The sequence below is a fragment of the Sinohyriopsis cumingii genome, chromosome 12 (assembly GCF_028554795.1).
Source record: "Sinohyriopsis cumingii isolate HCF-2022 chromosome 12, ASM2855479v2, whole genome shotgun sequence".
Taxonomy (NCBI): Eukaryota; Metazoa; Mollusca; class Bivalvia; order Unionida; family Unionidae; genus Sinohyriopsis; species Sinohyriopsis cumingii.
Window position 1 is genome coordinate 109,289,505 of NC_142972.1, and position 17,101 is coordinate 109,306,605.

General features: G+C 35.7%; 1 protein-coding gene across 1 annotated transcript in view; it reads left to right on the forward strand.

Moving 5' to 3' along the window:
- Positions 1 to 17,101, forward strand: part of LOC149787234 (kinesin-like protein KIF13A) — a 398,962-nt gene that overhangs the window by 364,233 nt on the left and 17,628 nt on the right. Inside the window, exons 35-37 of the mRNA XM_089977741.1 lie at positions 7,420 to 7,544; positions 13,427 to 15,260; positions 16,162 to 16,371. Coding sequence (XP_089833867.1) covers positions 7,420 to 7,544; positions 13,427 to 15,260; positions 16,162 to 16,371 — 2,169 coding nt within the window. The remainder of the gene's footprint in view (positions 1 to 7,419; positions 7,545 to 13,426; positions 15,261 to 16,161; positions 16,372 to 17,101) is intronic.

Here is a 17,101-nt window from a genome sequence, read left to right on the forward strand (position 1 = left end):
TGTTCAGTGCACGATTCATCATTCAGTGAATGACAAAATTGCATGACTTTATCCACACAGCTTTGGCAATGGTTTCAATGTCAGTGTATGCAGTGTTACATCCTCTTCGTTTTACTTTCTAAAGCTTTTACACTTTATTCCATAATAATTCTGTGTATTTTATGCAGCTTTATTCAAACCAGGTAAGTAGAGTGTTGTGCACTATATTCATAAAAGATGCAGAAAATAGATGGACAATCATGTGTCACATGTAACCAAAAAGGTTAAGAAATTGTTTGATCTGTTGTGAAAAGTTGATTTTCGGGGGTGGGGGGCACAGGCATATAGTTTTATCATATTTTTAAATTGTGCATAGAACCATTTTTGCCAGTATTCAAACTAAAACATTACTGAAATAAACCTGCAAATTTTGTAATTTTTTTATATTGCAACTCAGTAAGTTGGAAGCCGATATCAGTGTCTTTGTGAACCGTGTTTTCTCCAGAATGTTGAATTTCAGATGCATGATATTGAAAGCAGTTTACAATTTGCATAATTAGTTTGAAGAGACAAATATATTGTTATGGTGTAAGAAACAAAATTAGTTGTTCAAGGTTAGACTTTGTTGTGAAGTTAAATAATAAAAAAGGAATTGGTTGGTCAGTTGGTCAGGATCTCAAGATCACCAAACATGTCTGACATGTACAAGAATTCGTGCAGGCCTGATGAGTGTGTGCATGTCTGAATATAAATTAACATAAATGCACAGCATTCAAATGAAACGAGCAATAAAAACTATGTACCAAAATGAAAATGTTAATTAGTAAATGGTGTCAGTTTCCATGTAAGTTAGTCCTGGGATAGACATACGTGCCAACCATTACGCTTTTGGCGTAATCATTAAGCTTTTTTTTTTCAATAAATTATGTCTTACGCTTAAATATATTTAGATTGTGCGTTTTTGGTATATGCCCCTCCCCCAAAAATTAATAATTTGTTTTCTCATTTTTTATTTTTTTTTACAAATGGATTAGGAAAAACCGAATCAGAGACGAATACATGAATTACACAATACAGTGTTCCATTTTAGGGCACCTTCACACCCCTTGCAGGCTGTGTGGAAAGGATTTTAATATTGGTTGTGGTAGTAAAACAAAGATATCTTTAATTAGCTCATTTTGCTAACTCCACTAAGGTAAAAAAAAATTTTTACAGCAGAACTAAATTGCGGACACAAATTTTATAAATACAGAGGCGTTATGTACCAAGTTCTTAATAGAAGACTCCGTGCAGTAGAAGACTACAATAGTCCTTTGTTCAAACGGACATTTCTTGATGACAGAATTGCAGAAAATATGCATGTGCAAGAACAATATCTAATATTGTTACGTTGTTTAGCAGAATATACTTCACGTAAAATTGCAGATGCCATGAAAATTGGGCGTTTAGTATTGCAATAGACAGAAGTAGTGATTATGATGAAAAGTTGTACCCAGTCTGTGCAAGAGACTTTGACAATGAAAAGAGCAAAGTTTAGAGTGCTCTTCTTTCATTACCAGAATTAACAGTAGAGTCCACAGGAGAAAACATTTTTTATTTGCTTGATAATGCTTCGAATAAACATAAGTTGGCAGAACTGAATGGGGTTTTCAGCTGAATGGAATTCATAAAGGAGTTGCATTCTATATTTTGAACAATGTCTCCATCATTGTTCATATCATATGATGCACCATGCTGCAGGAAAGGCTGTCGATAAATTAGAAGGAGAACTCCTGAAGTATCAAGTAGGTACTCTACTTGACAATGTACTTCATTCAGACAGTTGATTTTTCTCATCTTATTTCCCAGCTAAAAGACCCAATAACTGGAAGATATAAATTTCCTCTTCTTTGTCAGGTTATGAAAGGAATATTGGTTCTTTACCATTTTAATGCTGACTGTGAGAGATTGTTCAGTATTGTTAACAAAAATAAAACTGAATTCAGATCCAGGCTTTGTAAGCCAGTAATCAGTGCACTACTGGTCTGCAAAACATTCATATTCTCAGCTGGTACAAAGTGTTTTGAAATGCAGTATGAGAGTCTGTTGCTTTTTAAAGCTAAAAGTACTACTTATGAAAACTTGAAGCAGTAATTGATATTAAAAGACCAGAGGGGTAAATAAATAATTTTGTACATATGCTCATTAAAATTGTATGTTATATTTGCATGGATTACTCTTTTTGTCCACTTGTATAACACTTTTTCCTCATCAGGGGTTGGTATGTATGGATATATGAATAGAATATGGGATTTCTATAGAAAAATGATTTCAGTTTTAGGACACATGCATTATTTGAAGTTAGAATTTTGAAATCAGAGATGTGAACTCTAGTCAAGATGAATTTACGTATTAATACTCAAAATCACGAGTCAAACTAGTACATCAAGCCATTATATATACATATATCTGCTGATTCATATCTTATCAACATTTAACAAATGCAAAAGTTCAACATCTCTCAACATATGGCATGCATCAGCTATAAATAACCCATGCCTGATTTGTCAGTCAGTCTAGAACATAATGCAATGTAAACAACTTTATTTATACAGGTACCTATGTAAGATTGTTTATACAGGTACCTATGTAAGATTGCTTATACGGGTACCTATGTAAGATTGTTTATACAGGTACCTATGTAAGATTGTTTATACGGGTACCTATGTAAGATTGTTTATACAGGTACTTATGTAAGATTGTTTATACAGGTACCTATGTAAGATTGTTACTAAAATGGTTATATGTGCAGTTTCACATTTAACCCTCGATTTCATAATGGTGTTTGCATACATGGTCACACTTTTAAGTAACTGAGATGCCATTTTGATGTGGACAAAGATCCCTTCTCTTTATGATATCACACATCTTTGCAAGTTGGATCTCTGAGAAGTTTAGAGACGGATAATGTCAAAGTTTGTATGATTTTTCTTCGGAATATGACAATGCTATAGTTGCTGCAGTTCACCAGTATTTTCAAGATAGAAGCTTTAATAATACATTGTCAAGGGAAGATTCCAGCAGATTGTTCTTATAAGCATGTTATTACTTTTCATTAAATTTGAAATGATTGTGTCCCAGTTGTTTTCCATCAACTTTCACACTGCATGTGTATATAAAATAGGTAATGTTGAAACAACAGCTGATTGGTCCAAATCTAGTTGTTCCATTTTTGGGGGGCCAATCAGCAACCATCCTTTTTCATGGCATCCATGTTTAGCTACTAAGATTGAAGGTTGGACCTAAATGGATTATTTTGTACAAAAGTTGGTGGAATTGAAATTCTTCTTTCAGATGTAAATTACTGTCATTTTTCTCGTGAAAAGTAACTACAAGCTTATATAATATTCTTCTGGCATCTTTACTTGGGCAATACTAGGTATTAGTAAAGTTGCAGTCTTTACATTTCTAGTGATCTGGAGCAAGTGTTGTGTGCCTGACCAAACAAATATCAGAACATTTTAACATTCTCTTATCTCTCAACTTCTCCCAAATCTAACTCACAAAAGATGTTTGATGGCAGATTCAAAATGAAAATTATGACACCTAGATTAATGAAAGGTTTCACTGTAAATTCAAATACCACTAAGAAATCATGGGCTATACATGCAACTATTTCTCAGGTTAGAAAACGTGACTCTTGTTATATGCTTTTTTAAGGAGCCATGTATTAGAACAAATGATTTTCATGGTTTTGATCCATTTTAGTATCAAGCTTGCATCAGGTACCTGTGGTTCATTACTAAAAGCATAGGCAGTCTAGTAAAAAAATGTCTTGTGTATAACGAGGACTGGAACAAGAGTCTCCTGCAACTCATCAGTCCCAGAGATGAGTGCTTGGACATTTTCCCCATGCCTTGAAATAAGAATGTTTGTGTGTGTGTGTACGTATATATATATATATATATATATATATATATATATATATATATATATATATATATATACACACATACATACATTGTTGTTGTTGTTGTAAGGTTTAACACCATTTTTCCGCACACAATAGGCTATGCATGGCAGCCAGTATTAATGGTGGAGGAAGAACCACCGACCCCCGAGAAGCTACTGGCAAGCTTTCTCACATACCCACATTGGCTGAATCCTAGACTCGAACCCACGCAGACAGAGGTGAGATGGCAGTGATCCATAACAGAGAGCTCTTTAGACCACTCGCCCACTCGGGGCCCACATAAATACATACATACATACATACATACATACATACATACATGTCTAATCTTATTTATTGAAAGCACACTTTGTTGTACAAAACGTAGGGATATATATATATATATATATATATATATATATATATATATATATATATATATATATATATATATTGGATACATGTTTATTTTTATGTCCCAGCTACATGTGCAGCAGAATCATTTTGTTATGCTGTATAGTGTACATCTGTTTGTCTCTCTGTCCATAATTCCATCAAAGAAGCACCATGGTAACCAATCTGGGTTGATTGGGAATTGAACCCACACCATTATGGTCACAAGTCCATCCCTTAACAGTGGCAGAATCATCTTGATGTGATGTGTAATGTACATCCATTTGTCTCTGTGTCCACAATTCCATCAAGGATGCAGCATGGTAGCCAGTTTGGCTTGATCAGGAATGGAACCTACACAATTCTGGTCATAAGTCCTTTCCTTAACTGTGGAGTCATCATGCCTGCCAACATTAAAGAAATTATATTCCTCTTTAAAAATCAAATTATTTCAGATTAAATTGTGTGACCAGTCTACAATATTTAGGTCCATATGATTGAATTAACTAGAAAAGTGACATCTATTCAACAAACATTCTACCTCTGCAAGGGTTTCGTCTATATGAGTTACCTATGGTTCTAGATTGACTTTGATGCATTCTCATTTATTGTGTTGTAGCCTTGAATATGAATAATTTGTATTGCGTCTTGTTATCTGGAACATTTACTTCTACTTTCCAGCTCGACCAACATTTCTTGATCTCCGAGTTAATTCTGGAAGTAACTCGGCTAAACGTATGTTCAATGTGGCATGTGAAATATTTGAAATATTCTGTAATTCAAGTTATGCGAGCATATTTATAGATTTTGGGTTTTTTGTGTGTTTTTTTTCTTCAGGTCATGCGTAAGTCTGATGCTTTTTATGCACACATTTTGCATGATTTCAAGCAAGAACTGTAGAAGTGTATATGAATGCATGATGTAGATGACATTTCAAATATGGCTTGTGTTTCCTATTTTTGTCCTCTTTCACTCTTTCTTGTCCTGTTAAACAAAAATACCTGTAAAATTCTGAAATTATGCATGCTTTGAAACTGATCATCCTTTGAATAATTAGCCAGTCGTGCTAAACAGTATTTTAAATTGAGCCGTCTTGGAAGCAAGCTACCCTAATTATTTTACTCATTATTGTGTCCTTACAAATGTGTGTGTGTTTGTTTGTGGGGAGGGGTGCAAACAAAGTAAAGGAGAAATATTAAAATGTGGAGAAATATTAAAATATGTTTCTTGTAGAGGAAAACATAAATGTTAACTATTTAAGAATAAATACACACAAAATGCCTGTTATAATTGTGTGAATTTTATTTAGTCATTACAAAAATAACATCAGTAGTTTTTAACAGAAATCACATATCTGCATGGAACTAATACATGTATCTACATCTATGCCCTTAATTAGGTATGCCCTAAAAGTGAACCCACCCTGGTGGAAAGTCAAAATAAAAATTACTGCAAACAAGAGTTGTGACTGATGATAAACTATCATGGCTACCAGTAATTATCAAGAAAATTAATCTGGGAGAAACAGGAAGGAACATTTAATTTCATTAAATTTTTTATCAAAACGAGAACAAAATTTGGGAGAGGGCTGGTCTTTTGTTAGTAAAGTTATTGAAATATTAAAGAGATTTTACAAGTCTTGCATGTTGAATGAACACAATCATTTAATTATCATTTCAGGTGCAGATAATTTTATAAGACATTTTAGTTTTTGCATTGTCTAGAAATGTTCCCATTTTTTTGCATTTTACATCTTTATTTACTTTATTTTTAGCACTGAGGAAGGATTTAATTATTAGTGTCAGAAAGTGTCTGCCTGAATTTGGTTTTATTTTGTTTCATAATTAATAATGTTGCAAGAGTTGTAATAGACCATTCTTTCAAATATGTTGTCAGTTTCTTGTCAATGATTTGTTTCAGAATCATCAAATCAGTAGAAATAGATAAATCATCATCTTACGTTTTAAAACTTTTAAAAAATTAAAACTGAAGTATTTTGGAATGTATGTCTGTACTGCAGGCAAATTTTGATTTCATCTTTTTTTTAAAAATTCTCAGATTCATCAACTTTGTATTGTTACTACAAAATTAGGAAATTGATCAGTTATTGTTAGGGTTACATTTCAAAAAGGAGTGCCAGTACTATTCAATATATATTTACAATTAATTCAGTTTTAACAAGATACTAAAAATGTATATAACCCAAGGATCCATTACACTTGGGAATGACATGGAAATGTTTGACATGACAAAATTTGATATCAGAAATATGTTGTAAGGAAGATCTGTAGAGAAAAGAGGAGTGCCCACACAATCCAGTACACATTTTAAGCCAATTCAGTTTCAACAAAATAGTAAAGTTTGATGTCAAGCCCAACAATTCATTACACATAGTAATGATTTGAAATGTTTCACAGGAAGACAAAATTTGATTTGAGATATTGCATTGAAAATCTGTAGAGCAAAATATGTCTGGACACGTACCAAAATTACTCCATCTGTAGAAGAAAAAAATAAGTGGTCGTTTAGCAGGGCAGAAAAATGGTATGTACCAGAATTACTAGTTCTGAATAGAAGCTATACTTCTGTGTTAAACTTGCCATGTAATAATTGCAGTAGGTGTGAAGCTATACTTCTATGCCAAACTTGCCATGTAATAATTGCAGTAGGTGGGAAGCTATACTTCTATGCTAAACTTGCCATGTAATAAGTGCAGTAGGTGGGAAGCTATACTTCTATACTAAACTTGCCATGTAATAATTGCAGTAGGTGGGAAGCTATACTTTTATGCTAAACTTGCCGTGTAATAATTGCAGTAGGTGGGAAGCTATACTTTTATGTTAAACTTACCATGTAATAATTGCTGTAGATGGGAAGTTATACTTGTATGCTAAACTTACCATGTAATAATTGCAGTAGGTGGGAAGCTATACTTGTATGCTAAACTTACCATGTAATAATTGCAGTAGGTGGAAAGCTATACTTGTATGCTAAACTTACCATGTAATAATTGCATTAGGTGGGAAGCTATACTTGTATGCTAAACTTGCCATGTAATAATTGCAGTAGGTAGGAAGCTATACTTATGTGCTAAACTTGCCATGTAATAATTGCAGTAGGTGGGAAGTTATCCATGAGTCCATTGGGAGCCAAGATGATTCCTATGAAGCCTCTCCGTACTCTTCAGGAGGAGCAGGCGAGGCGTGAATCTAAACCTTTACTCCATCATGATACAGAGGAAGTAAGACCTTCCTTCCTTCATTCCTTCTTCCTCTTTCTCTCTCCCACTCTTTCAGATAGTTAATTTATTTCTATACTTGGAGGACTTTGATTATCATGAAAATTACAACAACACGCTTTTAAGAAAATGTCATCTATTATACGCTATGACTTTGTGGAGTTTGAAATAAATAAAGAAAATTTACCTTTTTATTCTCCATTCTGCTTCGGGGGTGGGGTTATTCTCATTTTCAATGGTATTGCTTAAAGGTCTTGTAAAGTCTACCTTCATTGATGTCAGTTTCATTCATGACTAGACATTCACCACATCAAAGCAGATATGTAAGACATGATATATGTTTTTAGCGTTGTTGGTACTCTGAAATAAATACAAGTCCATTGAGCATTGTTATCAATTGTACACTAATTCTCTTGATCAAAATCTTTTCACAAACTTGTGAAAGAGCAATGTTTCCCTTTACGCACATTTGTGCGTCAGGGACGCACAATGGAGAAAATTGATGCACACATTTTGTTACTGTGAATTTTTTTGACACAAAGGATTTTCGTAATATGATCATGATTTATTGAATACCCAATGCATTGGACGATGGATGGCATCATATATACTTAGCGTATAGGCATTGACTGGTTCCTCGCTCTGTTTGCTCCCTGCCTTGCGCTCCTCTATTCGTATAGCAAAGTGCAATGCAGGGAGCATATAAAACAATGCACCAGACTAGCATAGGCAATGTTATGACGGAGTAGCTTCCCCTAATCTCATGAGCTTCTCGCGATTTCCATCGAGTTCAGCAAGCTGTTCTAGATATTTAACATCAAGCCTCGTTGCACTAGAAAGTGATCGCCAGATTAAAACGTCATGCACTAAAAACATTAGCGAAGAAAGTGAAAGAAGCAGAACACAAAAGAGTAACTGTGGATCTAACTTTAATGAAAAGTGGAGAAAATTATTCCCTTGACTGGAATATTCATTATGATTACCGGTGTGACTTCTGATCGCGTGATTGCAAAGACTGCAAAAGTGAATAATCCTTTCGTGACAGGATTTTAGAATTTTTAAAAATAGGCCCTCGTTCGCCATAAGATATCTGGAGAACACATTATAACCTAAGACATTATTTCACAACATGGAAATCAGTAAACTTGCAGAGACAAATGTGTTGATTGGATTACAAAGTCAGCGGGTCTTTGCAGATTTTGTTGGTTTTTAACTTTTACTGCAATAAAACAAAGATCTTAAAGTTTAAGTGTAACTTATTTGAAAGAAGATGAATCAGTATCCTCCTTGATATTTGGATAAATGTGTTCTAGGACGAAGTACAATGAAACATGTGATAGTACACATTTGATGAAAGGCAGTAAATTAACTCCCATTTGGTTAAAAAGATTTATTTGGCTTTTTGTATTGGCTTATATGTAATGTGTTGGGCTATAATATTGTTGAGGAGACTGTTAAAAGTACGACTTTAAAAGAAAAATGAAGTAATAAAATTATTCTTTGAATGGACAGTGCATTTGTTTGTTAATTGTGCATGTTGGTGTATTTGTATGTTTAGAGAGCGAGAGAGAGAGAGTGTGTGTTGTGCAAGTTGCAATATCCTATTTCAAGCTGAAAAAGTACGAAGTCATATGAAAATTTGTCAGTACATTTTTGACCCCCACATTTTTTATTTGACCCCCAGTTTTGACACCTAGGTTTCTTTTGTACCCTCAATTTTACACCCCTGGGGGATACACTGGAAAAAGATGTTTTGTGGTAAAGATTTACATACGGTGATGGAGATGTCTGCTTAGGATGACGGATCATGAGGTTGCAGAATTTGGCAAGGTGTTTTGACCTCAAATCAAGAGGACTATTTAAAAAAAAATTGTTTTAAAATATGCCTTGTGTACTGTATTTATATGTAGCACAAGGATTTTTATTCTTACTTAATTGCCTGGATTATATTGTGGCAGTCTTCATCATCGTTGGTTATTACTGGATCCAGGGTTTTCCCTCATAGTCAACCTTAATTTTCCTCAGAAAATAAAATGTTCTTTAATTATCTGCATTGGAATATAGCTATATATGTTAGTATAACTCAGCCGATGCCACAAAAAATGACTTGTTTTCAGTCTTTGGGTGGATTCAGGTTGCTATGTGCTCAAGATTGGCGCTACTTGGGTCTAATTTGGGAACTTACTTTTAAAATCAACTTAAACGAATTTCACAATTCATTAAAAGTCCCACTGAACTTGATTCCATCCACTAAAATTCACCTTTCCTTTTACTTGATGAGATTTGTGTAATATTTTGGTTGTTTAGATTTTGGTCTTTTAGCTTTGGTGGATAATGCTTAAGCCAACTTTAATCCATTGACATTTTTACTCTTTCTGAATTACTTCTGATCACGTAGAGTATAATCCAGCTCAACATCATGCACGCAGTTTGTTATGAGTAATTTGTAGAACAAACATGATACGCCCTGATCTGCTGACCCATAATGCAATGACAGATCTGGGTGTATGCAGTTTGTTAGGAGTAATTTGTAGAACAAACATGATATGCCCTGATCTGCTGACCCATAATGCAATGACAGATCTGGGTTTATGCAGTTTGTTAGGAGTAATTTGTAGAACAAGCAAGATAGGCCCTGACCTGCTGACCCTTAATGCAGTAACCAATCTGCATATATACTGTTTGCAGTTCGACTAGACTTATAAGCAAGTACATAGAGTACTTGATACTGTTGTAAGCTTAGTCTTTGCTCAGATTGATGAGGTCCTACATCATGGGTCTATAATAAACTGTAGTAGTTTTGAGGAGACTTTGCATATCAGTCTTTGGTAAACTAGAGTGGTCTTGGTGAAACTTTACATATGGGTCTGTGATAAACCTGAGTGGCTAATAGAACTAACTGTGCATGTGGGTCTGTGATAAACTTGAGTGGTCTTGGTGAAACTTTACATATGGGTCTTTGATAAACTTGAGTGGTCTTGGTGAAACTTTACATATGGGTCTGTGATAAACTTGAGTGGTCTTGGTGTAGTGGCTAATAGAACTAAATGAACATGTGGGTTTGAGATAAACTTATAAACTTGAGTGGTCTTGGTAAAACTTTACATATGGTTCTGTGATAAACTTGAGTGGCTAATAGAACTAACTGTGCATGTGGGTCTGTGATAAACTTGAGTGGTCATGGTGAAACTTGACATATAGGTCTGTGATAAACTTTAGTGGTCTAACAGAACTCTGCATGTGGGGCTGCAATAGACTTGAGTGGCTAATAGAACTCGACATGTGGGTCTGTGATAAACTTGAGTGGTCTAATAGAACTATGCATGTAGGTCTGTGATAATCTGTAATAGTTTTGAGGAGACCTTACATATCACTCTATGATAAACGTGAGTGTTCTTGATGAAACTGGATGTGGGCCTGTGATAAACTTTAGTGGTCATTATGAAACTCTACATGTAGGTCTGTGATAAACCATAGGGGTATTGATGAGACCCTACATATGTTCTAAGGAGATGCTACATGTAGGTCTGTGATAAACCATAGGGGTATTGATGAGACCCTACATATGTTCTAAGGAGATGCTACATGTAGGTCTGTGATAAACCATAGGGGTATTGATGAGACCCTACATATGTTCTAAGGAGATGCTACATGTAGGTCTGTGATAAACCATAGGGGTATTGATGAGACCCTACATATGTTCTAAGGAGATGCTACATGTAGGTCTGTGATAAACCATAGGGGTATTGATGAGACCCTACATATGTTCTAAGGAGATGCTACATGTAGGTCTGTGATAAACTTTAGTGGTCTAACGGAACTCTGCATGTGGGGCTGCAATAGACTTGAGTGGCTAATAGAACTCGACATGTGGGTCTGTGATAAACTTGAGTGGTCTAATAGAACTATGCATGTAGGTCTGTGACAATCTGTAATAGTTTTGAGGAGACCTTACATATCACTCTATGATAAACGTGAGTGTTCTTGATGAAACTGGATGTGGGCCTGCGATAAACTTTAGTGGTCGTTATGAAACTCTAAATGTAGGTCTGTGATAAACCATAGGGGTATTGATGAGACCCTACATATGTTCTAAGGAGATGCTACATGTAGGTCTGTGATAAACCATAGGGGTATTGATGAGACCCTACATATGTTCTAAGGAGATGCTACATGTAGGTCTGTGATAAACCATAGGGGTATTGATGAGACCCTACATATGTTCTAAGGAGATGCTAAATGTAGGTCTGTGATAAACCATAGGGGTATTAATGAGACCCTACATATGTTCTAAGGAGATGCTACATGTAGGTCTGTGATAAACCATAGGGGTATTGATGAGACCCTACATGTGTTCTAAGGAGATGCTACATGTAGGTCTGTGATAAACCATAGGGGTTTTGATGAGACCCTACATATGTTCTAAGGAGATGCTACATGTAGGTCTGTGATAAACCATAGGGGTATTGATGAGACCCTACATGTGTTCTAAGGAGATGCTACATGTAGGTCTGTGATAAACCATAGGGGTATTGATGAGACCCTACGTATGTTCTAAGGAGATGCTACATACAGGTCTGTGATACACTATAGTGACATCATAGCTACTGGAAGAAGGCTACCACCTTATTCCAAAGAGTTGTCATTTGGACTGAATGGGTAAAGCCCATATTCTATATGGTGTTGTCATTCGGCCTGAATGTGTAAAGCCCATATTCCATATAGAGTTGTAACTCAGACTGAATGTGTAAAACCCATATTCCATATGGTGTTTACACTCAGACTGAATGTGTAAAGCCCATATTCTATATGATGTTTATACTCGGACTGAATGTATAAAGCCCATATTCTGTATGTTGTTGTCACCCAGACTATGTATAAAGCGTATATTCCATATTGTGTAGTCACTCGGTCTGTATGTATAAAGCCTTTATTCCATATGGTGTTGTCACTCAGACTGTGTATAAAGCCCACATTCCATGTGGTGTTGTAACTCAGACTGTATATGAAGCCCATATTCCATATGGTGTTGTCACTCAGACTGACTATGTATTAAGCCTATATTCCATATGGTGTTGTCACTCAGACTGTGTATAAAGCCCATATTCCATATGGTGTTGTAACTCAGACTGTATATGAAGCCCATATTCCATATGGTGTTGTCACTCAGACTGTATGTATTAAGCCTATATTCCATATGGTGTTGTCACTCAGACTGTGTATAAAGCCCATATTCCATATGGTGTTGTAACTCAGACTGTATATGAAGCCCATATTCCATATGGTGTTGTCACTCAGACTGTATGTATTAAGCCTATATTCCATTAAGCCTATATTCCATATGGTGTTGTCACTCAGACTGTATGTATTAAGCCTATATTCCATATGGTGTTGTCACTCAGACTGTATGTATTAAGCCTATATTCCATATGGTGTTGTCACTCAGACTGTATGTATAAAGCCTTTTGGCAGCAATTCTTATTTCCCATTATATTTTAGTGTTAAAAGATGACATCAGCTGTCCCCATAACTGATCTCTTAGATATGTCACACAAGAGGGCTTCACATCTTTGCCAAATCACATGTATCAGCTATTGATGATGGAAATGTTATTATCTTATAATTCTAGAAATATATTTACCATATACTGACTTCTAGGTGCAAACTGTCACTCTTTTATTTTAAACTGGGGTCTTCCTAAATTGCCTTTCTAATAAATTTTGTTTCATTCATCTTGTTTGATATTCTTTTTCTGTTGGGGGGAATATGGGAAATTTGTAAACTACATGAAAATTGTAATAGTATTAGAATGCCATGATTCATAGTATTTTGTTTTCTTGTGTATAACAAGTTTTTTTTTTACTGAATCCTTGTATTTGTTTCAGGAGGATGAGGACAGCCCAGTCAGACCAAACCCACCCATTAAGACGAACATCGAGTCAGACCCTCACAGTGTTTGCTCAGATGACTTTCAAGAATTTGAATCCTATCAGAGTCAGCAGTCACAAAAGCAGGAGGCCGATAAAGAAGATACTTCCATCCCACATTCTGGTACCAACGAAAGCCTTGCAGAAATTCAGACCAAAAACTACACACCTAGCATGGCATCCAGTGGCTATGGTTCACAGGCAGTCTCAACCTTGACCTTGTCCTCAGAGGATTCATTAAGTCTTCGTAGCAATGAGGATAACGTTGAGTCAGTGAAGGATAAAATGGCACGACGATCTCAGATGTTAGGGCAGACAAGTAGTGGAGAAAGTGATCTTGGTGAAGATGAAAGTCATGCTGCCCAGAAAGAGGATGAAAGCCACGCCACCCAAAAAGCGAATGAAAGCCATGCCACCCAAAAAAAGGATGTGAATCATGATGCCCAAAAAGAGGATGTAAATCATGATGCCCAAAAAGAGGATGAAGGTCATCATGCCCAACAAGAGGATGAAAGTCATACTGCCCAAAAAAGGGATGAAATTCATGCCACCCAAAAAGAGGAGGAAAGTCATGCTGCCCAAAAGAAGGATGAAACATCTTTCATAGTAGAAGCAGCTGAAGCTAAAATTGCCTTGTCACAGACTAGTAAGGTAGCAATGGAGGATAATATAAAGTCTTTCAAAGAAAATGAAACTGAAGCCAAAAGTAATGCATCACAGACAAAAAAAGAAGAATCAGAAGAGTATAAAATGTCTCCAGTAATAACTGTAACAACTGCTGAAGTCAAAAGTAATGCATCACAAACTAAAAAAGAAAAACCAGAAGAGCATAAAATGTCTCCAGTTATAACTGTAACGACTGCTGAAGTCAAAAGTAATGCATCACAAACTAAAGAGGCAGAGATCAAGAAATACAGTCACCCTGAACAAAGCCTGTTTGATGATGACATTGAAGAAGAAGAGACTGAGGCGACTGACAAGTTCCTTGACTTGCACATAAGTGAGGAGGACTTAAGAATCGATCCCTCCAATAAGGAAATGGGTGAGGACTTGGTACACATATCTTCAGCAATGGATGACTTGAAAAACAGAACCAAAGTTAGTGATAACTCAAACATCCACAAGGGTAGTAGTAATTCATACATACACAAAGGTAGTGACAATTCAAATATACATAAGGGAAGTGATAACTCAAAGAATCAATCAAAGGATGGCGTAGTCTCTGAAAAACAGAGAGAAAGTAAGTTGGATTCAATGCATGAAAAAAGTTTACAAAAAGTTTTAATTGATAAAAGTGCAACACAAAGTAACCAAAATAAAGATAATATGTCAGTTAGGACAATTCAGGATGACTCGTTAAGTAAGACAAATACTAGTGGCATTAGTGATAGTTCTTCAGGGTATTCGAGGAGTCTTCTCCATTCTGAAAGTTTTGATCCATACAGTGAAGAAGCCATGGAGGAATTGGAAAGGCTTGGAGAAGACGAAGGACCAGATAATTCTGAATTCTTATCTATGGATGATAGGAATGATAGTAACTTGAGTACAACAGGATCAACTCTATTGGAAAGGAGCTTGACCAAATCGGAAAGTTTAGAGGACAGGTTGCATATCAGACCAGAAAACCAAAGTACTCCAAAGAGTGCTGCTGGGTTTGGTTCCTCTGAAAAAAGACCCAGGCCAGTTTCATGTCTTGTGTTTTCCCCTGGGAATGAAGATTTTTCCAACAGTCTTCTTGAAGAAAAGAAAAAGAGGAATAGTTTTATCGGTAATTCAGATGAACATTTGTCAGGTGAGTTGTGTTTTCATTTCATGCCTTACTTGTTTACTTTTTTCTCTAAGTTGTTTTCTTGGTATGCCTTAATGATTTCTTTTTTACTCTCTGTAAGTTGTTTTCTTGGTATGCCTTAATCATTTCCTATTAACTCTCGGTGAGGTGTGTTTTCTTGGTATGTCTTAATCATTTCCTTTTTCTCTCAGGTGATTTTCATTTTTTTGGTATGCCTTTATCATTTTCATTTTACTGTCACTGAGTTGTATTTTCTGTGTTCGCCTTTTTACTGTCCAGTGAGTTTCATTTTCTGGGTTTGCCAATTATTTCCTCTTTGTTGTCAGTTAGACAAATATGGGTAACGTTGGTATAAGTTTTCTGCCAGAAGCAGTTATGACATTGTACAGGATTTTTGTTGTTGCAGGTCATGGAAATTGACAGGTGCCTCATTACACTGACAAACAAGACACCGTCTTCAAGAGAACTCTTGATTTTTTATAATGATTATTTACTATTTGAAAATGTGTTCAATGGAAGGAGTCGTATTGTTTTTAGCAATGGTGCATAATTAAGATATCAGATCATTTACACATAAGGTTATCGTTAATAAGGCCTGTTGTTTCCACTAAAGGGTCTTTTTTTTAATGAGTCCAGTTGTTTTCCAAAAAGAACCATGGTAAAGGAGGCTTATTTCTTTCACAGAAGGACCATTGTCAAGGAGACCAATTTGTTTACACTTTAGGACCATTATCAAGGAATCCTATTTGCTACCACACAAGCAAGATTGTATATTAAAAGTCATGGTTTGTAGACAACTATAAAATCCATGAATAATAAAGAACATGCAGTAAGCAGCTCACTATAAACAGATTTGCTTCACATCTAATAACACCTGTGTACGATCCTCTTCTTCATGTTTCAGAAGATTCTGCCAGCGTTTGCTCTTTTGGAAGTCGTGCTGACTTGGATCGCTTGCAGGAATCCCCTGTACCATCCTGGATCCAGGTCGGTGAGAGTGTACAGGTGATTCCTTCAAGAGGCGGCACCAAGATGACTGGAGTTGTACAGTATGTAGGAAGTGTCGAGTTTGCCAGTGGTCCATGGGTTGGTGTGGAACTAGATCTTCCAGAGGGTAGGGAATAAAGTCAATAAAAATAGCTCTTTCCCATTGAAAACTTGCGTATTAAGCGCTTTGCTTTTAAAAAATAAAATATTTAATATTTCTTTTTTATGACATATTTTTTATTTGCAAAAAATTACTTTTTTATAATTACTTGAATCACCTTTGTTGATTTTTCTAATTCATGCTTATATCAACTGTATGTAGTGTTGTTGTGGTTTTGATGCTCTGTGTGTGTGATTAGGATTTATAACGTAGCTTGAACAATTTTTCAGTCATATTGCTATGATGTCTGTAATGTGGCAGTTTATAGTGATGTCTAGCACTGGGGCATCATGCCACAGACACGTAGCATGATGTCCCACCCAGTCACATTATCCTGACACTAGGCCAACCAGTCCTAACACTAACCTCTTAATGCTGAATGCCAAGTGAGACAGCTGTTAGTACCATTTTTGTAAGTCTTTGGTATGACTTGGCCAGGGTTCGAACCCATGACCTCCCTCTTTCGAGATGGACACTCTAACCACTAGGCCACTGGAGCGGTGTGGGTTTGATGCTTTTCTTCAGCACTTGCTATTCTATAAATGCCAGCCTGTATATCTGTATTTCCCATTTTTGTCTTGCATGTGAATCATAAGCAAGTCATGGGTATCACTTTTTTCCAAGACTTTGTCATTGTAGATAAAGACATCATTATATAAGGTATTATATTTTGCTCAGTTTCTCTGACAATTATGAA